Genomic DNA, 24,179 nt, shown 5'->3' with positions numbered 1-24,179 from the left:
CCGTGTGGCAAAGAATGCCCCACGTCCCTTGTGACTTGTCACACTTCTTTCTGTCCTGCTAACCTACTGAGGAGTCTGCCCGTGGCTTGTGTCATGACTCCCAGGGACTTAACTGTTCCCACTGAACTATAAATGTAGCCCTTTGTAGTGTCTCCGTCTCCTCCAGCCAGATCTAAGAGAGCCTGTTCTCATCCTCGGCGCTTCCTTCCCTTGCATGCTTTTATCTGGGTCTGACCGTTCATTCCGCAGCACAGGGCACAGTGGAGCAGAGCCACTTTCTAGTAGATCGTGAAAAAAGTCCTCAAGTTGAAGAGTGTTGGTTCAGAGGATTAGTTTACTGTACAGTTTATTTTGAGATAGGGTCTCATGTAGCCCGGGCTGGCCTCCAACTTGATGCATAGCTGAGGCTGGGCCGTAGATTTCTAATCCTGTGTCTAGCTCCTGGGTGCTGGGATTCCAGTTGTGTACCACCACGTCTGGTTTTCCCTGGTCCCGGGGATAGAATCTAGGGTCTCATGCATAGACTCGGAATTGAGCTAAGCTGCATCCCCAGCCCCTGAGTCCAAGTACTGAATGAAAAGCTGGGGGGGGGGGTATCCCCAGCCCCCCAGCCACACATTTAGGAATGACTGGAGACAGGAAGTCCCATGCCAAATCCCAGAAGTGACTCCTTTGTCTCCTAGCCTTCAGCAGCACCTTACCGTAGGGTGTCGGTTCTCGCTGCTGTTTATATTGTTTGTGTGGCGTTTCTTCGGAGAAGCCCCCACATAGAGCTTGGGCCCAAGGAAGAGTGTAATCAGAAGCCACTGCAGAACTACAGGGTCACAGTACATGTACTCTTAAAGGACTGTGGATCCTTAAAACACTCGCTGTGGTTTGGGGGCCCCCTTCTGAGAGCTCCTTTCTCCCACGGACTGGCCTTGGGTTTACTAGAGTCAACGGAGAGATGGAACATTTCAAAGAGATAGAATAACAAAGAGAAAATCTGCCCCACTGTCCTTAAGGACTTATTTTTATTTTAAATCCCTCCAGCTACTGTCAGCCCACTATATCACTGCAAGAACTAACACGAGCCCCAAATTCCTTTTACGTGAGATGAGCAGGACTGTGGCAGAGTCTTACTGTGCGTATGGAATCAGAGACAGTCAAAGAGCTTGTTTTCCGTGTAGGAAAGAGACAGCTAGTCCCTCTCTGAGATTCTACTGTCACTAAGAACTTGGTGACTTCACGGCTCTGTCCCTGTGGTGCTCCCTGGTGGTGATTTGCAGAACTGCATGGCCCTGACCCAGCCGGTCTAGCTTTGTGGAAAGTAGGTCATTATGTCTTTGCCCTAGAACTAATGCCTGTGTAGTCGAGAATTACTGGTTCACCCAGATTCCTCCAACGAGTATTTTTAGTGTCGTTCTTCATTCTGGGTGGCTCAGGAAGACTCAGCCATGTGCAGTCATTTCCTCAGCAAGTACTGAAGACCCAGAGTGTGGGTAGTGAAAACACGAACACCTGCCTTGTGGACTCACGCCACAGAAACACCGTGGAGTATAATGGAAAAGCCCAAACCCAAAAGATCAGCTTCCTCTGCTATAGTTCCTTCGTTTCTTCCAATTTCTTAATTTCTTTTTGTTGCATTTTCTTCGTTATTCTACCTGGGAAGTAGACAGTTATTATTGCTCATGTAACATAGAAAGGGGAGATAAAAACATGTCACTCATGTCAGTCAATTTGTTCTGCTTTATTTTTAGCATTTTAGAATAATGGTATACATACTTCAAATGGCCCCAGCCCAGAGCAGTGTCACCCCAAGGGGACATTTGCCAATGTGAGGAGTGCATTGGGTTGCTGTGACATTGGGGATGCCCCGGGGCATTCAGTGGGTAGAAGCAGGGAAGACTGCTACACTCTATAATGCAAGAATAGCTCCCTACAAAGAACTGTTCAGATTAGTGTTGTTATACTGCGAGTGTCTCTGCCCTCCTCATTTTTCCACCACATTTCCAGAATCCAGGACACTTGATCCCAGACGAAGACAATCACACCATTACAAGACCCTCCTTGTGTTTCCACAGTAATCATCTTGGCCCTTTAAGTCCCCGTTTTTATTCATCTGAATGATGGGGCTGGTAATGAACCCTAAACCTGCCGGGAGGAGTCGGCCTAAAAGATTAACTGGAATCCATCCACAGCTCCTGAAGAAAAGCCATCTGTCATGTGGCTTTTTATCTCTGGAACAGCGGGGCCTGGGATCCACCCCTTTAATTCACTGGTGCCCCTCCTTTCTTGGTTATATGGGGAACAGGACATCTCGGGGCACCTTTCTGTGCCCTTTCTTCTGTTTCCTGCTTTGCTGCAATTTCTTCATTCTAACCCCCAAACCCTATCTTCTCTTTTTCAGAAGTGCACGTGGAGCCTCATAAGAAACAGCTGCATGTGACCCTGGCATACCACTTCCAAGCCAGCCACCTCCCCACTCTAGAGAAACTTGCCCAGAACATCGACGTCAAGCTTGGGTGTGACTGGGTGGCCACCATATTCTCTCGGGATATCCGGTTTGCTAACCATGAGGTAACATTCCCCTGTAGCTCCGCACATCCCCAGGCACAGGGGTAGCAGCAGAACAAGGAGTGCTTGCTGCTGGCAACACAGGGAGATGGAGACCAAGGGGAAGTAACAGTGGGACACAGGGCAAAGGGAGCCAAAGGGGAGTTACCAAGCAGCACAGAAAGATAGGGACTAAAGGGGAGCGGGTGAGCGCTTGGCCAGGAGTCACTGGGCAGGTTTTATTGAGGTTCTGGGGACTCCCTGAGAGGCTTAGCGTGTGTGACATGGTTCATCTCGATAACATCCCCATGTTCTGTCTGCCATGCCAGCCTTATTGGAGAGACATAGAAATAAAATGGAGGATAGACAGAAAATATATCAGTGAAAATGTAATATTATATTTATGTAAGCCTTTGATGTTGAAAAAAGGTATTATCCTGACCTGAGGTGAGTCGAACACATAAACACAAAAATAAACCAAACTCTAAAACCTACAAAGGCAAAATCCATAGGTATTTGATGATAGGCTGATGTCTAGAGCATGAGAGGTGTGGTTGTAAGGGCCAGTGAGACTGGTGAGGGCGCATGCTATCAAGCCTGACAACCTGAGTTTGCATCTGGAAGCCTCATGGGAGAAGGGGAAACCAGAGTCGATCTCTGACCTCCAGTGAATGCACACACACACACACACACACACACACACACACACACACACACACACAGGCTACATTTATACCAAAAGAGCTTTGAGTTCAGCAAAGGAGAGAGCAGACAAATATAAAAAGAAAACTCACCTGGTGCCTTGTGAGAGGTTGCAGACGTCACAGTGGAAGGTGTGAGTGAGGGTGACGGAATCCTACACTAGACCAATGGGTATAAGGCTAGCATCCTTCTTTAAATATAATCAACGTGGCTTTCCAGTCAGTCATAAGTCTGTCAGGAGGGAAGCGGTTATCTTCTTTTTATCCCAGTGGAGACTCAGGTTAGGTGTCAGCTCTGGAACAGCAGTCCAGTTGAGAACCAGAGAGGAAGCAGAACCGAGGTCTTCTGACCAACAGCGGTGGGTGATCCGTCTAAAGAAAGGCCACACACGGCAGACCTGTGTGCCTGCTGCTTCCCTTTCTGTCATGGTTTCAGTTATCAGAAGCTATTGTTTCATGTTTTGGGGGATGGCCCAGTGGGTCGGAGCACTTACCGTGCCGACATGAAACCCTGAGTTCAGATTCCCAATAGTCCTGCCGACCCACGTGCCTGTCCACTCGGCACTGAGAGGCAGGCAGATGAGTCCTAGGAGCTAGCGCCCGTGCAATGGTGAGCTTCGGGATCATGGGAATAAGAGGAGAGCAGTAGAAGAAGACATCCAGCCTGTTTCTGTGGACTCCACGTGTGCACAGACACAGGTATAAGCACACAGGGGTGTACACTTGCACACACACTCGTACCTATGCAACGTATACAATATAAACATACGCAAATTCATGGCCTTTAGATAGCTTTTAGTACAGTGTATTATTAGAGCCTCTACTTTTATCATTGGTTATTGTCCTCTATCTATAAGTTAAGTTTGGCCATAGCTATAAATAGAAACAAACTTCTAGTAAACGCTTACACAGCACAGAGAGGGTATGTTTGGCTCTCTCTGTTTCAGGCCTACCCTTTGGGTTTTGGACTGAAACCCATGGTTAGTGGAGAACCTACTGGAGTTAGATGAAGATCTTTCTTCCAATTTAATTACATTTCTTCAGCTGTAGTTACAATTTTCCCCAACTTTTCAATAACAAAGTTCTTGTGGTTGTTGTTAGCATACATGACCTTTTGGCAGGTTTTTTTTTTTCTTAAATGCTTTCTTAACATGGAAAAATAGAGACCAGAAACAAACAGAACCTCTTGCTGCACCCAGGCAACCTGATTGTTTGGGAAGTATTAAGATCCAGTCTATAAACCAAAGCTTCGGGGCACAAGGTATGGCAGGCACGAGGTGTGGCGCTTTGGGAGTATTGAGGGCAGGCATGGCCTGACCCTCCTGATGAGAACACCCTTGGTTGTTGGTTTCTCCTGAGACAGACTAAGCTGACTAAATCTGATCTTAAGAATTTTGGCACCTCCTGGGATCACCTCAAATGAGCCCTAAAGGATACTAGAGAGAGGTGTGCCTCATCAGACTCTTTTTTCCAAGGACAAAAACAGAATAAAAGGTTGAGGGGAGGGGGTGTGATTGTGCCAGGCCTCGGGAAAAGTCACCTTTGTAAGAGGAGAAGGTGGCTGTGGAATTTTACAGGGCCTGTCTTCTAATGAACACCGCCCTCCAGCTAACTCCAAGGGTAACTGCTCTTCTTCACGACGCACATTCTGCTCAGTCTGTGCAGCAGGCCAGAGGCAGAAATACCCACATGAATTATTTTCTAAAAATAGCTTAGCCCCCTTTATCTCTTATTTGTGAAAGCTCAATTATTACTCTTTTTTCTGATAAGGCATCCACTTCCCCTCTAGGTCCTTTCTGGAGTCTTCTGATCTTCTGGAGTCCCTTGGGTGTGTGATGCTCCCACCCTCGTCCTCCATGTTTCCAGGAGGCAGGCTTGATAGAGTGTGCTAGCCAGGGAAATGACGACCAGAGAAGGAGACTGACTTAAGCAAGGACACAGAACAAAGCCTGTGTTGCTTAGGAAAACTGTGAGGTGATATCCTTCTGTTGTGTCAGATTCTCAAGTACAGACTCACAGGTGCCTGGTTGCAGCCCACATGGGGCCTTCCATGTTCGTGACGACATTGAGCAGAAGCGCTTAGAGCAACCAGCCACAGACATGTAGGGAAGAGAAACAGAAAGCAGACATTTCGGAGCCTCCATTTTCTGCTTCAAACCTGGCTTGCTCATTTTAGCCATAGTTAGATTCACAGCTACGGTTTCCGTCATTCACGGGCTAGGAATGTAGCTCAGTCTGTAGAGTGCTCGCCTTGAACGTGTGATCCCTGGATTCAGTTCCCACAGTTGTGTGAAGCTGGGTGTGATGGTACACACCTGTACTCTCAGAGGCAGGAGGATTGGAAATTAAATGTCATCTTCAGCTACACAGTTGAGTTCTGGGCCAGCCTGGGACACTTGAGTCCTTAACTGAAACAAAGCAAACAACAAAAAAAATCGAACCAACCAACCAGCTGAAAAGCAGAACAAACAGTAGGCTAGAGAGCCGACTCTGAAGGCCAGAATTCAGTACCCCAGCACTCACAGAAGGAAAACAAAATCCGTACTGGGGAAGCACCTGTAACCTTAGTATTGGGAGACAGAGACAGGAGGATCCCTGGAGTTTAGTACATAGCCAGTCTAGTCAAATCAGGAAGCCCCAGATTCAGTGAGAGATCCTATCTCAAAAAATAAGGTATACCTGAGTGGGGATAGAGAGGGCTCAGCAGTTACAAGCACTTGTATTCCAGAGGACCCAAATTCAGTTCCCAGCACCCGTGTCGGGGGCTCACAGCTGCCTCTACTGGTCCTCTTCTTGTCTCCAAGGACATCTACACATGTGGTACACATGCACAGACACACATGAACACACACATACACACTCACACAATTAAAATGAAGTAGAAGGTAATTGAAAAACACTTAACATCGACCTCTGACCTACACACACCGACATGGGTGCACAGAAAGCATATATTTTCCCCAGTTCTTAGTTTTCCCTTCTCTAAGGTGGAGATCTTTCCTAGACTGTTGCAAGGATGTGGGGGACCTGCGGGAAGTTACCCTAACAGCTAGCACAAGGCAGGTACCACAAAGAAATCCCACACTTGCAGCTTCTCTCCGTTCAGCTGCCTTTGTGTTGGTCTCTGTGGTATAACAAGGGAGGAGGAAACTAAGCGTGGCTCAAGAATCTTTTTTTTTAATATTTGTTGTTTTTATTTCATGTGAATGGGTGTTTTGCTTGCATGTATGTCTTTGTACCATGTATGTGCTGTGCCCATAGAGACCAGAAGAGGGTGTCCGATCCCCAGAAATTGGAGTTACAGCTGGTGGTGAACCTCCCTGTGAGTTCTGGGACCTGAGCCCAGGACCTCCGGAAGAGCAGCCCATGTTGTTAGCTGCTGAGCCATTTCTCAAGAATCCTAAGAAACAGACATGAAACATAAAGTAAAGAAATAGCACAATATAGGGCAAGTCAGGCCCAGGTCTCATGTCCCTCAGACGTGGGCTGAGTTTTTGTATCTACTTTTGGGTTGGAAAACAGCAGAGTGTACTTGAGTCTGGGTTATTGTTCGTTTGTGTATTGGTGCTGGGAACTGTACCCCAACCCAGAGTACGCAAGCACACACTCCACTACTGAGTTACAAGCCCAGCCTCCAGCTATAACGTTAAATTTTATGAACTCCCTCGACTTTTAGGTTATAAATTCAATCAGTCAAAGTTATTTACTGACTCTCTAATGTATGTCTAGGATATATTGTCTCTGATCCTCCTTACGCTTTGATGTTCCCAGGGATATCTGAGACAGAATGCTCAGCATTAAGGGGTACTTCTCTGAGCTCTTCAGAGGGAAGGCTGGTCTACCAGGCTAGGGGTATTTTGAGCCCGAACTAAGCTGTGCTCAGGTAGCTGAGGGGGTTGGCCGTGTCCTGTTCCGAGAACAGCAGTGCTGCCAGTCCCTGCATCGTCTCATGACCAGAATTGAATGTGAAAGACATGTCTAGTCAGTAATTCTTTGTCTCTTAAGACAATTTTTAAAAACAATTCAGCAGAGCCCTTGGCTTGCGTGATCATCAGAGAGGGGCAGGAGAGGAAGAGCAGAGGTGGGCAGAGGACAGACAGCCCAGCAAGCAACTAAAGATAACTGAAGAATTAGAGACGGAAGCACGCACCCTCATTAGAAACACCAGGGAGACAACCTATGCATTATCAACTTCATTCTCTGAGAGAAACCATTTTCCTGGCTCTTTTCTTTAGAGTTTTGCAGAAGAAAATGGTTTATTTGGTTCTGTTTGATGCTTTATTTTGTTTTCTTTTAAGATAAGAATTCACTCTGTAGCCCAGACTTGACTAGACTCACTATATAGACCAGGCTAACCTCAGACTCAGGGTGATCGTACATCTCAGCCCCTCACCAGCAGAGCCCTTTCGTTATAACATGTTTTGGTGGCTCGCCTTGATGTCAGCAGCTGGTTAGTTCACAGGGCCACCCAGTGCTGGCCTCAGGCCCCAGGGTCATGACTGGCTGCAAGGAGTACCATCAGTCAAGAGCCAGGAACCCTGGATCCCTAGAAGTACCTATGCCTCAGTCCTTCAGCATTTTCTTGGGGCACCTCATTTAACTTTCATAGTCTAGGTATTGGTGGAGATCAAAGCTGAAGACTCAGCAGATGAGAACCAGACGCCTGTCTCTGTCACCTCTGAGGTCTTATGGAAGGCTGTGAAAACCTCCCTCTCCTTTCTGGCTGTCCGGAAACAAATAAAATAGGGTACAATTTTCCTTCCTATTGAGGGCTCTTGCTGGTAATTAAAAAAATACAAAACAAATGTCTAAAGCTTAAAAAAAGTCTTTGGGCTGTATGCTTTTCTACACACCAAAAAAGGAAGCAGCCCCTCCAAGTAGGCTAACTCAGCCACATGGCCTGGCCTCATGTGTGCCCTGGGGGTCTTGTCTGAGCTCAGAGAAAGGACATGTGGCTTCCATCTGCTCTCTGGTGGAAGCTGGTTACCCTCCGATACACACACTGGTGTCTGGGAGAAAGAGCTTTCTTTCAAGGTCTTTGTTACAGTTGTAGGGCTTAAAGAACCTTAAAGTTACGGGTTTGTTTTACTCTATCAGATGAATCACATAGAAAGGGCCATCCTTCCAGAGCAGCTAGAAGCACTTACTGCTCCTGCAGAAGTCTGGAGTTTGGTTCCCAGTACCCACACAGGCAGCTCACAATACAGTATCCACTTCCAGGGGATTTGATGCCCTCTTCTGGCCTGCAAGGGATCCTGCATGCAAGAGCATGGAATATATATACACACAGAGACAGACAGACAGACACACACACACACACACACAAATAATAAATAAATAAGGGCCATACAATTGACTCTCCATCTGACCTGTCTGTGAGCATGTGTAGAAGACAAGTTTCTTTGCTTCTTTGCAAAATTCCCATCTGCCCAGTGCTCGGAACAGCAGATAGAACAGGGGAAATGAATGTCGGTATACCCAGCAATTGCCCAGAAAAACCTTTCAGGTTTCTGATGAGTTCCTGAAACCTACTTCTGAGTCCTGACATGAAGTAAAAGCATGGCTTGGCGGGGTAGGGATGGGGGGTCTGGAAGGTTGTAGAGCACCAGGCACCTACCCATAAGACCCTGGTAAGAGAAGGTGCTTTCTGACCAGGAGCCAGATCTACCCGGAGCCTGTGAGCCCAGGGACTCCTGTACGCAGCACACTTGGTTCTTGTGTGTGTAGACTCTGGTCCAGTGCCTGAGGTGCACTGAGGACGGTGGATGGGTCTCACATGTCCTCTCCTTTTTGCAGACATTACAGGTGATCTACCCCTACTCCCCTCAGAACGATGACGAGCTGGAGTTGGTCCCTGGGGACTTCATCTTTATGTCTCCCATGGAACAGACCAGCACCAGCGAGGGCTGGATTTACGGCACCTCGCTGACCACCGGCTGCTCGGGGCTGCTTCCGGAGAATTACATTACCAAGGCGGATGAGTGTAGCACCTGGATCTTCCATGGGTAGGTAGACCCACTCTCCTGCCCCGGTTGGCGACACCACCTGGTTGGCTTCCTACTGGGAAGCCAGCCTGAGGCTGCTCTCCATCTCTGGCTGGAAGATAGCCACATCTCGTGCCAAGCATGGACTGTTTCTGGGCTTCTGTCTGCTTCAACCTGGGCCATTACTCTGAGGGCGGGGCACTTCTCAGAGCAGCTAGACAGATTCCGTCTATGTCAGCCAGATCAATGGCAGAAAGAGACTGTAAAATCTGGAGCCCTAAATGTAGCCCTCATTTGCTAGGTCACCCTAAGCAAGTCTTCAGACCTGGAACGGATGTGCCCAGGCTACAGAGACTGTGTTTAAGGTGACAGGCACCTGTTGGAACTTAACAAGCATAATTCCTCACATTCCTTATTGAGGTGATAGCCACCTGCCCCCTTGCTACTCTGCTGTCCTCAGCCCACACTGGGGTCCAGTGTCCAAAATGGATCACGTTGTATGACCAGCTTTGTCTCGGTTATAAACAGGAACACAAAGCTGCTTTCTCTGTCCTAATCCAGGGAGCTCAAATCCAGCCGCCAGGCTTCACATGCAGGTTTGGTTTTCCCTCTGTTTTGTTTCTTCCGTGTGACAATGTTGCTGAGAGGCAGAAGTCCTGAAAGCCTTGTGTCCTTACTTCCCAATGTTGTTCCCATTAGAAGGGACCAGACCAGGGTGACTTCTGCCTCCTATTTTGTCAGAAGGCAAAGAACAAAGAAGGTCCCCAGACAAACCACACACTCAAGATAGGAAAGAAGACTCTTCCTTCCTCTGCCTCACGTGACACCCCACCCCACTCTGTCCCCAGTCCACAGGCATCCAGATGCCTCATGCCCACAAACATCCAGTTTTGTTTTATTTTAATGTTTCTGAAGCTGAAAATATAGAAGTTGAGACTTTAATCACCATTTTATCCCATGAAAATGAGGAAGGTCTGGGAGAAATCACACTAGTAAAGCTTAAAGTTCCAGTAGAGACTTTCTCTAAGAAAGTAGAGATGGGGATGGGAGGTGGGCGGGTTCAACCAGCCTAACCTACTTAGTGAGTCTCGGGTCAGTGAGAGACTCTTCAAAAAAAAAAAAAAAAAAGGAGGAGGAGGAAGAAGAAAGTGAAGGCTAACCATATGACTTAGTGGATAGGTTAAAAAAAAACCCTTGCCACAGAGCCTAATGTCCCAAGTTCAAACATGGTGAAAGGAAACACCCACTCCAGAGGGTTGTTGTATGACCTACACCCACACAGATAGATAGATAGATAGATAGATAGATAGATAGATAGATAGATAGATAGAGAGAGAGATAGATAGAGAGATAGATAGATAGATGTTTTAGAAGTATGTTAGCGAGGGCTGAAGAGATGACCCAGCAGTTAAGAGCACTTGCTGCTCAATCGTAAGGACCAGTGTTCAGATCCTAGCTCCTATAGGGCGTCTCACAAGCACCTGTAACTCCAGCTCCAAGGAATCTCTCTGATCCCTTCTTCTGGCTATTGAGGGCCCATACACATTTCCTCACACAGACACTTGTGTATACACACACACACACACAAGTAAAAATAAAATAATACATTTTTAAAGAGATGGACAGTGCCTAAGGAATTCAGGGTTGCCTGTGTCCTCCCCCCAACACACACACATAGACACACACATACACACATACAAGTAGAACAAATTACAGCCGCATGTCATGTTTGCCATAGCATTTGGGTTGGGGTGGACTTTGTACACAGTGATGGGACCTTGAATCTTGTCACGCAGCAAGCTAGCAGCTTGGTTTAAGCTCACCTCGTTGCTGTTCTGACAAATCACTTCCCAGAACATCTCCCCAATAAGTGGCTCATGCACATACTGAGAACTGAAGAATTTGCTTGATGAAGCACAGCTCGTGGGTCTCGTTTTTAAGCAGGGGGGCTAGATGTGGGGGAGCACACACATGAAGTCCTGCTCACCCTTAAAGACTTTCCGTGTAGCCCTCCTCCCTGAACTAGAACTCAGGATCCACCATGGGGGAAACTGACTGACCTTACTCAGGACACCGTGGAAGGTCTGTGCGTACCTCTTATTGTGAAGATAGTTGTTGATGTTATCTCCTGGGAACTGTGCTTTCAGTTAAACTACCAGGTTCACCGCTGGCTCTGCAAAGAGTGTCAGAATGCAGGGTTAGGCTTTGAGACTCTGTGATTAAGAACTTGAGTTTTAGTTGAATTTCTTTCCAAATCCTGTCTCTCTCGCGTACCAGTGGTGCAGACTTTGCCCAAGCTGAGTTACTTCTCTGGGCCAACAGGAAGGAGATAATCGTTGCACAGAGAGTAGAAGGTGTGGTGGCTCCAGGGAAGGACAGTTTTACAAGGCTCGTGGTGACTGTCCTGCAGTACTGCCTACAGAACGCCCACTAGGGTTTTGATGATTTTTTTTTCTGTCTATGTTTACCAGACCTCATTAAACTAAAGGTCTCTTCCGTAAAAATATCCCGACAGGTGAGCTATACTTGAATGCTTACCGCCAGGGCTAAAAATAACTCACAGAGGCATAGCTCAGCTCTGTAAGACAGATCTTCTCACAGGGGCCTAACCAAAGATGGACAGTCCTGGGGAGACATGTGAGCCACCTGGCTGGACCCTGGCTGGCTTCGTGAAAAGCTGTAGAAAGGGTTAATGCAGCGTCCAGAGACTTGGGGTGTCAGTGGCTTTTGTACTTCTCCCCACCCGGTGCTCCCCACCCTTCTGGATGGCTGCTCTTCCTGGTGGTCGTTTGTTCCTAACTACCTTCTGGGTGATGCTGGCCCACTGTCTTGTACAGTAGGGTGAGTTTCTGGCCTTCAGACAGGCCTAGCAAGTTCTAGGTAGGAACTGGCATCTTCCTGCTCTCTGAGAAGGGGTTCTGGGTATCAGACCTGCATCCTCTCCACCCTGGTCTGGCACTGTCCCTGCACTGTCTCAGGGGGAGCCAGGGCCTTTGACTGTAGTGACATTGAAGACGGCAAGGAAGCTGCCATTCTCCTCACCAAGGAAACTGGGGGGAGAGAAAAGGCCCTATCATTTTCTTCCCAGCTGTGATAAAGCAAAGACGTCACAGCCACGGCCAAGGGAGATGTCGGCAGGATTCCAGACAGCTAGACGTTGAAGGCCTGAAGCTTTGATGAGCCAGACAGGAAGACTGAAGCTTCTTCAGTTGTATGCCATTGGGGGGCTTAAAATAAAGGAGAACAGCTGGCCTATTAGAGTGTGTGAATGGCTCAGATTCCTTGAGCTATAGTTACTTAAATTTGCCCATACCAGGTTTAATTTGACTGTGCATCATACTGAATAGACACGCCTTGTTGAGATACAGGCCCCTGGTTCTTTGGCTCTGGACGAAAGTCTGTGGGGAGCAGGGTACAGCCAGGAGCACCTTCGTGCATCGGTGTGCACAGGGCTGCGAATCTCTCAGGGTCTGACACCTTCACCTGAACGTACCGTCAGACTGAGGGCGTAGCTCCATTGACAGAGTGTTTGCCTGACACGCCTGAAGCCTGGGCTTTGATCTTCAGCGTCATAGAGACTGAGCATGGCGGTGCATGCTTATAATCCCATCCCTTGGGAGGTAGAAGCAGGGTATCAGGAGTTTAAAGCCAGGCTTGGCAGTGTGTAGAGTTGGAAGCCAACCTGAACTAACTATATGAAACCATGTCTCAAAGGAAAACAAAAATTGGTTTGTCATTTGTAGGGGGAAAGCGGGGGTATGGGAGACTACGAAGGGCAAAAGGTGTGCCAAAGTCCTAAAATCATAGGATTTCCTGAAAACCGAAACAAACAAAAATCCAATCAACTTCTAACCTCTGATCTGACTGTATTGCTCATGGGTATTTACCATAGACTTTAAGGCAACATACAGTAACATTGATTGAAGTACTGGTCACAATAGCCAAATGATGAAACCAGCCTAGGTGTCTGTCAGCAGAGGAGCGATACAGAGAGTGTGGTCAATATATAAGTGGGGTTTGATGTAGCAGAAATAATGTCACTTGTGAGAAAGTAGATACAATAGGAGATTATTATCTTAAATGAATCAAGTCAGACTCAGAAAAGCAAATATTGCATGTTTTCTCTTACTTGTGAATTTTATACAGGGACATAAAATCACATACATGTACATATAAACATAGGTGTGACATGAACGTAGTCATAAGACTGTTTAAAGGAGTTTAGAGAACTGGTGGGGAGGTGGGGTAGAGGGAGAAAAGATGGTCGAAGTACATTATCAACTCTTGGTTGTTGTTGTTTTTCTTTTTTAGAGATAGGGTTTCTCTGTGTTGCTTTGGAACCTGTCCTGGAACTAGCTCTTGTAAACCAGGTTGGCCTTGAACTCACAGAGATCTGCCTGCCTACCAACATTTTTTTTGAAAGAAGATATTTGTGACCCCAAACTACAACCACCAGGCAGAATCTCTGATTAGCCCTGGCTGTCCTGGAACTTGCTATATAGACCAGGCTGACTTCAGACTCAGAGTTCTGCCTACTTCGCCTCCAGACTGCTGTGATCGAAGGGGTGTGCCACCACACCCAGCATCTAAGTACATTATGTACTTGTATGGCAATGTCCTTATGAAACTAAGTACTGTGTACAATGAATATATGTAAAAAAAACAAATAAACCAAAAAACTAGAGGTAGGCAATTTTTAAAAACCTGAAAAACAGCTTTCTTACTGATTTTAGAAAATATGGGAAAAATTCAAACATAAAATTCTAATATGCATACTTGTTAAAGACAAATACTACAGAGTGGGTGCTTGCTAGCCTGCACATATCATAGGGTCCACAGACACAAACCCAGACTTGAATGAGCACAGCGGACCTTTCCAAGAGCGAGAAATTAAAAATTCAAATACTTCCTTTTGAGACTGCCCGGTGACCCAGGAGATGTTTGTTGGATCTGCCCAGTGGCCGTATTTAAATAGCAGCCCTCATTATAGAAAGCTTTGGAGAGCCGTACTGTGTGCAGAAATTTTCAGTGTGGCATGTTTGGACAGTCTTGCCCTCAGCCAGAGCGTCTCTGGGCCTGCAAAGTGACAGTGGCGTAGTCAGAAATAAGAGCTCCTGGCTCACAGCTCCAAACATGTGGCAGGAGTCAGCTCCTCTGAAGTAACCCAGTGTTTCATCATCTTCTTGAAGTTGCTGTGGAGGCGAGCACAGTGCTGGAGGCTGAAGAAGGCAGGTTGAGGGGCAAGGGGTAAGGCTCTGCTCCTGAGCCTCATAGCCACAGGCGGCTGGTGCTGGGAAGACGTCTCCCCTCGCATCCCTCGGGTGGAAATTGCTGTGGAAAAGATTAAAGGCAGCGGGAACTGTTTGTTTCAGTGCAGCGACAGAAAGAGCTGGAACAGTGGTACATAATTGATACCTCATTATTCTTTAACGTGTCTTTGCTGCCAACCCTGCCTGTGGCATCCTCATAAGCCTAGAATCACTAGACCCCATCCCTGCCCAAAGAGATGCGTGCATCTGTTCTCAGCTCTGAGAACTGTCCGCCCCTTGTTTATTAACTATGAGGCTTCAGTCAAAAACAAGATGTTCTTGCCTGGGGATGGGTGTTCCTGCTCAGGTTCCCAAACACCATGTGACCAGACAGTCCTTTGTGCTAATTCCCATACTCCTGTCGAGCTTCAGCATGAACAGCACAGCAGATGACTCCTGGTCAAAGCAGTTAACCCCTTCCTCTCCTTTCTCTGCAGTTCATACTCCATCTTAAACACCGTGTCATCCAGCTCCCTCACATTTGGTGATGGGGTATTGGAGAGGCGGCAGTATGAGGACCAAGGACTCGGGGAGACGACACCTCTCACTATCATCTGCCAGCCCATGCAGGTGAGGCTGACCACAGGGGTCACACCGTGTCCTCGAATCTAATCGGGATGCTCTGAGGACCATCCTCAGCACTGACCTTGCTTCTTGCCAAGGGTCCCTAACCTTACGGGGAGACAAGTACACAAGGTCATAAAAGACACACAGTAGTCCCGAACTAGGAAGAGAAGGGTGAGTGGTGCCGTCTGTGGACATTGCCATGTGGGCCTGAGCTTGGAAGCAAGGCCATCCCAGGGAAGGAAGAGGAGGCTTTCTCTCAGAATAGGGATGACACCCATATTTGTGTCGGTAGAGTGAGGTTCTTAGCGTGGACGTGAGAATACATCAGTGTATTGATAACACTTGGGAGCCAGGCTGGAGGAAGGAGTAGGAGCTGTCAGGCAAAACAGAGACAGGTGGAACATTCAGCGTGTTAAGGGTGAAAACGGAGGAGATACACTTGTCTGGAGCCCAGGGTTTGACTTAAACAACATCAAGAGAGCAGGTGGCAAAGTCCACAGCACCAGTCCACCCATTAGCCCTGGCAAAGCAAAAAAGAAGCCAGTGGGAGAGTAGTGGTCAGCAAGGACCTGGCAGCTCAAGGCAACAGGACCATGGAACGCATCAGCAGGAAGGATGGGGAAACATCTGTGTGGTGCCGCTAGCAGCCGTGGAAGCCAGTAGTTGACTCAACTTGCCTAAGGCACCATTGAGAAGCTGCAGCTTAACCCTCTGAGGCCATTCTAGAAATACCAATCTATGCAGTCAGATAGCAGAGCGCACATGATGGTTGGGATGTGCAGAATGTGGCTGGAGAGAGAGAGGACTCAAGCAGGTAAGGGCACTGGCTGCCCTTCCAGAAGACCCAGGTTCAACTCCAGCACCCACATGGCAGTTTATAGCTGTCTGTAATTCCCGCCCTAGTGTATTCTTCTGGCCTCTGTGGACACTGCACACACTTGGTACCCATACATGCATGCAGGCGAAACACCCATAGACATAAATAATAAAATTGTAGAAAAAGGAATGTGCACAGCAGGGCACTGGATATAAACTAGGCATGAGGCAGACACCTGTGACAATGGAATTTCTCCCTCCTAGAAGGAACTGATGACATATCTCTTTGGAGGAGATAGCTGCCCTTCTAGATGATCATCTCTACATTAAGGGCAGGTTTGGCCCATGAACTGTGCCTTGAGTAACCCTCCTGTTACAGTAGGGGGCAGCAAAGAGCATGGCACTTACACAATCCTTCCTATTTCAAAGCACCTGCAGGCATCTCTTAGGCACCTGAGAGTAATTTATGACGGCTGTAGTTTACTATCCTCGCTTTACAGGCAGGCCAAACTGAACTCAGGGTGGTCAGAGAGATTGTCAGAGTCATATACTGGCAGCATTTGTCCCAGAGCTCCGCTCACTTGGCATCAGGGTTGGTACAGTGTGTCTGCTTACTCCTTGTTTTCTTCCCCTGCAGCCCCTGAGAGTCAACAGCCAGCCTGGGCCCCAGAAGCGTTGTCTCTTTGTGTGTCGGCATGGGGAGAGGATGGATGTTGTGTTCGGGAAGTACTGGCTATCCCAGTGCTTTGATGCCAAAGGTGAGTGATTGTAGTCTCTCCATTCATCCAGTTTGACTCTATGGGTTCAGCTAGCCACAGTTAACCATGGTCTAAGACTAGTAAGTGGAAAGTCTCAAACAAGCTCTCTTCGTTTCGGTTTCTACTGCTGTGATGAATCACCATGACCAAACAGCAAGCTGGGGAGAGAAGGGCTTATTTGACTGACATTTCGACATTGTCAGCCATCATTTGAAGGAAGGACAGGACAGGAACTGAAATAGAACAAGAACCTGGAGGCAGGAGCTGATGCAGAAGCCATGGAGGGATGCTGCTTACTAGCTTGCTCCCCATGGCTTGCTCAGTCTGCTTTCCTATAGAACTCAGGACCACCAGCTCAGGGGTGGCTCCACTCACCATGGGCTGGGCCCTCCCCCATCAATCACTAATTAAGAAAATGTTCTACAGGCTTGCCTGCAATCCAATCATATGAAAACATTTTCTCAATTTGGGTTCCTTCCTCTCAGATGACTCAAGTTGATGCAAAATTAGCCAGCACACAAGCAGTCCGTTTGTTTTATGTTATGATCCCTCCACTCTAAGTAATGTGATAAAATCTCAGGCTATCCAAGTCTGTCCCATCTGGGTCATCATCCCTTTGTCCAATGTATCCACAGTGCGTATTGTACCTATCCATTTCTCACCTGCTATCATCTTAGTTATAAAATCTGCAGTCACAGTCTCATTTGTTTCTCTTCACTCGGTCCTGTAGTTACAGCACTCTTTCATAAGAATTCCAAGAGCATCACAATTCGGTGTTTTGTGCGAGCCATCTCTTGTAACTTGCATTGTGGTCTATCATTTGATTATTCCTTATTGCTGTTGCTGACTTATAAGTTAAATGTTATGATAGGTGTGTTTTGTGGGAGTGAAAAACGTAGTCTATTCAGGATTCGTCACTGTGTATGGTTTTAGGCATCTAGTGGGGCCCTTGGAATCCATCACAAGTCTCAAAGGAGTGGTGGTTGATGGCCTGCACAGCACTGCATACCCATAACGGCCTCTAGGGGGCACAGTCAAGCTGCTTTTATGTACATGTACTTATCATGTACATGCAGTTAAAAAATTTTTGGAATCTCTGAGTCCTTCCTGATTGTTCCAACTTATAGGGAAAAGATAAGTGTTTGTAACCCCGTTCTATAAGCTGAGGTACCAGGTAACAAAGAGTCACTGTATCTTGCCCACGTTCAGACAACAAAACCAGTTCAGAGACGCGTGCTGATTCTATGACCGGAGTTCCCACGATGGCATCACTGTGACCCATCTGGTTCGGTTCTCACTCGAGTGGCATTTTAAGAATGGGAACCTTGCCTGAGTCTGGTTGTTATATTCATTGAGAAATTCCCTCATCGCTCTCATCAGCAGAAGGGAAGGTGAATTCTAAGTCAGTTTACTGAAGAAAAAGTGTCAGATTCGATGTTTTCCATTGGCTTCAGACAGTTCCATTCAGTGTCTTTGACCAAGAAGGAGGAGGGGTCAGGATCCTCAAGGAATGTCTCGAGTAAAGAAAAAGTCTATGTGGTCTTTATTTGCTCTTCTTCTCCCACAAGGCCGCTACATACGCACCAACCTGAACATGCCTCATAGCTTACCTCAGCGGAGCGGTGGCTTCCGAGACTACGAGAAAGACGCGCCAATCACTGTGTTTGGGTGTATGCAAGCAAGACTAGTGGGTAAGGGCTCCTGTGATTACATAGCATCTCCTGGTACGTTCGACAGACCCACACCATGAGTGTGTAAACGCACTTCTTGGAACTTCCGTGTGTGTGTGTGTGTGTGTGTGTGTGTGTGTGTGTGGATTTGTTTTGTTGGTTTTTTTGAGACAGGGTCTTAAAGACCAGGATGACCTAGAATATCAGGTAGGCCCCTGCTGGTTACAGACGTGATCCCGACAAGGAATGAGAGCTGGGAAGTCAGGCTTGGTTTACATATGCCACTGGTCTAGTCATGTGTCAGCTGATAGCTCTAGACAGCAGCATCTGCCAGCAGGTGTAAGAAGTGCTGAAGGTGAGGAAGAGGTACGGGGGCATTGCTGAATTTGCACAGGCCCAGTGACTCACTGATGCTGTTCAGTTCCCTGAAAGCGTTTTCTGTACTGGCTGTGCAGAAACTATGCCACGCACTCCTCAGTCATTCAATACGTATTTATCAATCATTTACTTTGGGGCAAGTTCCTGGATGAGGTAACTGGGACCCAGGTGTGAATGGACGCACATGTATGTGTTGTGGGTGGCTGTCAGACTGTGTGGCTGACCAGACAACAAGCCACACAGAGTCTGAGGAGAATAGAAGAGAAGGGATGGAAGGAAGCAACGAGGGACCGAGAAGGGAGAAGAAAGGATGAGTAAGAGGCAAGGTGAGCCGGGGTCACATAGGAGCCGTCTGTAAAGAAGGAACAGAAGAAAGAGGGGGGTTTTTTTTGGCATCAAAGACATTATAAACAAAACCGCAAGGTTAGACATCGAGAGATCCCTGTGGCTAACGATTCACTGAGTAAAGACACAGCAAAAACTTGGCGAGCGAGTTCAGTCCCCAGTGTCCCGCGCTCGGCCTCGCCAGCAAGAACGACGCGGGGCACTTAGGATTCTTCTGCAGTAAAGCTTTAATGCATCTTGAGAGGGAGAGCATCAGCTTCCAAAGCGGAGACCCAGAATGAGGGGAACCCAGCCCTTATAAAGGAAACAGTCCTTGCTTCTGACGTGTCACTCTTGGATTGGTCCGCTGCCCATTATCCCAGATGATGCCTGGGAAGTAGGCGGGGACGCAGCAGTAGAGAGTTACCAAGCACATGCGCTGGGATTAAAGGCGTGTGCTACATCACCTTGAACTCACAGAGGTCTGCCTGTCTCTGCCTCCCAGGCTTTGGGACCAAAGGCGTGTACTACCACACCTTGAGGTCACAGTGGTCAATCTCTACCTTTGTTCCTTGAAGCAATGGAGAATGTGGTTGCGGCCCTCCACACCCCAGAACCTAAACAAAGGTGGGAGGAGGGAACTAAAGTTGACCTCTGGCTTCCATATGTACATGTGCTCTCCTCTCTCTCTCTCCCTCCTCACACACAACAACAACAACAATAAATACATTTTAAAAAATGAATAGCATTACAGGGGAAGCCGGGCGATGGTGCACGCTTTTAATCCCAGTACCTGGGAGGCAGAAGCAGGTGGATCTCTGTGAGTTTGAGGCTAGCTCGGTTTACAGAGCAAGTCCCAGGACAGCCAGGGATACACAGAGAAGCCTGACTTGAAACAGCCTAAAAGAAGTAATCTAATAATAGTAAAGAGTACATGGGATGCTGCGAGCTGTTCTTATTTCTAGAGCAGAGGTTGAGTCAGGTCAGGAGAAAGGACTGGCAAGGTAGCCAAGTCCTTGGAAGACACCGACCCCACATGAAGATGTTTAGGGCTTGCCTAGAAGAGAAAAGCAGTGGATTGCATGGGGAAGCATTAAAGCATTAGTTGGGTCTCTGATGTTCAAGAGTCTGGCCGCTGAGATTTGGGTTCCCACACTGGAATTATAACAAAGTCTGACTAACCCCCTCCGGGTTATCACAGAACGGGTTTCAGCATCTTCCCAGTAGAGGTCAGAGCATTACCCTGCTAGTAGGCCTCCCCAAGAGGGCATTTTGTTGCATGCTGGCTCTAGAAAGAAAGAAGAAGGCATAAAGAGGTGTGTTGCTTTGCCTCTTCTCTCAGGGCACTCTTTGCATGGGTGCACTGATGAGGGGTCTGGTCGACATTACTGGCTCTCCGTGAGCTGCTGCTGGGGAAGGGAGGTGTGTGGATCTGCTTGGCATGGTCCCATCAAGGGTCAAGATGAAACCCAAGTGACTCCGTCATGTTGATTCTCGGCTGATTTGCTTGGCAGGTGAAGCCTTGTTAGAAAGTAACACCGTTATTGATCACGTTTATTGCTCTCCATCCCTACGCTGCGTTCAGACTGCACATCATATATTGAAAGGTAAGACCTGTAGCACGACAGTGCTTATGTAGCTCATCCGACTGCTTCCTGCCACTTACTGCGGAGTTATGAAGCTTCAAAAACTGAAAGTTTATTTTTGTTGTTGTTGTTGTTTTACTGAAACGGTTTCAAGGTAGCGTGTAACTGAAGTTACCCTCAAACCTGCAGCAGTCCCCCTGCCTCAGTCTCCTGAGTGCTAGGATTACAGGCTTGAGTCATCTTGGCTCACACAAATCTGGAACTTTTATTGAGGATTCTTCCACAAGGTGGCAAACCTTGAACAAAAGTCATACTCCTAACGATGTCATCCAGATAGAGGGGAGATGCTAATCATTTTTCTCTAAGAATTTTAAGCTGTCTTGGTTGGATTGTAGCTATACAGAAATCTTTACACCTTATATAGACATGGTTCTCTCTCTGCATTTCAGCAGTTAAATCTCTTGTTTACCTTTGGTTTATAGCAGTGGCTGAGCTGTTGGAAATTCCACATCATTGCCATCTTACTTTCTTCGGTTAATTGGAAAGACTCACTTATTCACTTATTTTTGAGGCACGGTCTCACTGTGTAGCCTTGACTGGCCTGGAGCTCACTTTGTTGGCCAGATTGGCCTCAGACTCAGAGAGATCCACCTCCCTCTACCTCCCAAGTGCTGGGATTAAAGGTGCGCACCGCTGTACCCCACAAACTGGAAAGGCTTTAAAAGCCCCCGCACTGTAAAAGTACTCAGCTCTCACCCTAAAACCCATGGAAGTTTGTTTTCGAGCCATCTCTATTCTCCCCGCGTTGGAAAGGAGATGGGGGCTGGGGAGGCGGGGAGTTGGACTGAACTTGAGCCAGACAAACAAATGAGCCAGAAATAAAGAAGCCAGCAAAGAATTTGACACAACACTTGAGTCCTCTGTTCTTTAACCTTAAGTAAACCTTCCTCTCAGTACAGAAGCGTCTGTGTGCTCACTATGCACAGAGAAACTGGACTAAAGGTGGTGTAAGGAGGGCTGAGTGAGTCTGAAGGGAAGATTTGTATTCCCAGGGAATCACACTACGATAAAACAGAACGTGTGCACTGCCACATGTAAATGTCCAACTGGGTTCCCTGATGGACAAAGCGAGTATTTATGACGCTCAGGTACAGCATAAGCCACTGGACAGTCGTGGGTGCCACGAGAATAGCTGAAGGCTTTGAGTTTTGTTCTGTATGATGTCATGGAATTTACTAGAGAAAGAATTACAATGTAGAAATGAGAGGGACGTGGTGGTGCACACCTATAATCCCGACACTCCACAGGAAGCCAAAGCAGAAGGATCGAGAATATGAAGTCAGCCGAGGGTATACAGCGAGATTTTTGTTTCTATGAGTACAAAGGGAGTCAGAAGCTTGGACAGATTGGGTAATGACTTGTGGAGGGGAAACTTTCTCTTCAATCTGCTAATGACCAGCATACATGGTGGAGGTGCAGCAAGAAGAAAAAAATGCACTTGTTGGTAAACAAAAATGTATTTTATTTTTTAAGCACATGCTTTATGTGTAACTGTAAAGTTTACCTATTGAATACATTTATGGTTTACACTGTAAAACACAAATTTACAAATTTGTCCAAACCTGTATGCTTCCACCTGAAGTGATATATAGTCTAATAGGAAAGGAATCGTGGTCTTGTTATTAAAATATTTTTTATATTTTGAGTACCATTACACCATCTCCCCCTCCCTTTCCTCCTCCCAAACCCTTTGCTACACCCCCCACTCTCTCTCATGGCCTCTTTCTTCATCAGCTGTTAGTGTGCATTTGTCTTTCTGAATCTGTAAGCCCGACCTGGCCCGTTTGTACAGTGCTACCTGTATGTATGGTTTCAGGCTGACCCTTTAGTATTGGACAGCCATCGGAGATGCTCTTCCCTGGAGCAAACCACCTCTCCCATTCTCAACACTCCCCCGTTGCTCACAGTTCCTTATGTAGGGTTGAGGCCTCGTGGGCTTCCCTATCCCCCTCCACCATCGTGTCTGCTGGCGTCATCTTTGTTGAGCTCATGGTTAGCCCGTCATGTTTGTGAGGCTTTATCTTCTGATAGTCCTAGGAGACACACTCTTGTAATAAACTCCCTGGTCCTCTGTTTCTTCCCATCTTCCTGTTCCCTCTTTCTCAAGATTCACCTGAGTGGTTGGTTTGGGATGTAGGTTAGGGTTCGGGTTCTGTAGATGGATCTTTTACGACTGGGCTCCACAATTCTGCATCTGTTTAGTTGTGGTCTTCTGTAATGTGTTTCAACTGTTGCAAAGAGAAGTTTCCTTGATAGATGGTAATGACCATACTTGTGTGGGGTTTACAGATGAATATTTAGGATGTAGCTGGGGATTGTGCTGGTTTAGTAACGTTGTAGGATCTCCCCCAAGATCTGTGACTTCACAAACCCCAGGTAGTTGGCTAGGTTTCTGGTACCATGCATGATTTTGCTCACATTGAGCAGGTCTTTAGTCCAATTAGAGTGCTGTTGGTTACCATGCCACTGATACACAATTAGGGTTTTCCTGCCATGCGTAGCATCATTGTGGTTATAGACATTAAGAGCCCGGTAGGACTTTTGGTTGCTTTCCTCCTTTGGAAGCATGCGTGGCACATCCTGCTCTGCCTTATAATTTTTGTGACAGCTTGTCGTGTGGTTCATTCTTTTCCACTGACGATCTAGTGAGACTTCCTTCATCTTCATTTTACTTCATCCCTAAGGTTTACAACAAGACAATCACTTAAAGATTCGGGTCGAGCCGGGCTTATTTGAATGGACAAAGTGGGTTGCTGGGAGCACATTACCGGCGTGGATACCGCCATCAGAGTTAGCTGCGGCCAACCTGAGTGTTGATACAACCTACAGGTAACTTTCTAACTTGCTGTCTCCCTGGTGCCCTGTGTCCTGCTCTGTTACCACGCCATGTTCATCAAGCACATGATGGACCTCACATGACCTCCGTGGAATTGTTCGTGGTGGTAGAAATCAGCTACAATTTTAGAAACCAGGACTTGGGGAAGTTCAGTGTTTCCTTGTATTTAATGTTAGCATAAATTAGCCTTCTTATCCTACCCGCTCTTATGTTCAGGTTTTCTAACTTTATTATATCTACATCAGTGTAGCAGTAAAGACATTTCGTATTTTAGGGAAACACATGAAGTGAGGACAGAACAGCTCAGTGGATGTGGGACTCTGGGACGCAACAGTGGAGCACCTTCCATTTCTACCTTTGACCTTCCAAATCACTTGCTTATTTATCCTCTTGAGTCAGGGTCTCATTATATCGCCCAGGCTGACCTGGAAGGCGTGACTTTCCTGAGTGTGTTTCCCAAGGACTGTGACTACAGGCACGGGCCACCACATCCACCTTCTCCTGGATTTTTAATTCTCCTATGTTCATTTGTTATTCTTATCATCTTGGAAAGTGAAAGCAACTGAGATGTGTGTGTCCGCATGCACACGGACATATAAGCACTCTGCTGAACCCTGTTCCCAGCCCAGAAAGCCATTTTTATCTATATGACAGT

The 24,179-nt window shown here is 47.1% G+C and overlaps 1 protein-coding gene across 2 annotated transcripts in view; it reads left to right on the top strand.

Moving 5' to 3' along the window:
- Positions 1 to 24,179, top strand: part of Ubash3b (ubiquitin associated and SH3 domain containing B) — a 143,864-nt gene that overhangs the window by 110,679 nt on the left and 9,006 nt on the right. For both annotated transcript variants that reach the window (XM_048416799.3, XM_048416800.3), the window contains exons 5-11: positions 2,390 to 2,559; positions 9,033 to 9,241; positions 14,967 to 15,099; positions 16,550 to 16,670; positions 18,239 to 18,361; positions 20,557 to 20,649; positions 23,373 to 23,517. In XM_048416799.3, the coding sequence (XP_048272756.2) occupies positions 2,390 to 2,559; positions 9,033 to 9,241; positions 14,967 to 15,099; positions 16,550 to 16,670; positions 18,239 to 18,361; positions 20,557 to 20,649; positions 23,373 to 23,517 (994 nt within the window). The remainder of the gene's footprint in view (positions 1 to 2,389; positions 2,560 to 9,032; positions 9,242 to 14,966; positions 15,100 to 16,549; positions 16,671 to 18,238; positions 18,362 to 20,556; positions 20,650 to 23,372; positions 23,518 to 24,179) is intronic.

The sequence above is a fragment of the Myodes glareolus genome, chromosome 4 (assembly GCF_982192425.1).
Source record: "Myodes glareolus chromosome 4, mMyoGla1.1, whole genome shotgun sequence".
Classification (NCBI taxonomy): Eukaryota; Metazoa; Chordata; class Mammalia; order Rodentia; family Cricetidae; genus Myodes; species Myodes glareolus.
Note: the sequence above shows the minus strand (reverse complement) of the source record. Positions and strands in the feature narration are given on the sequence as shown.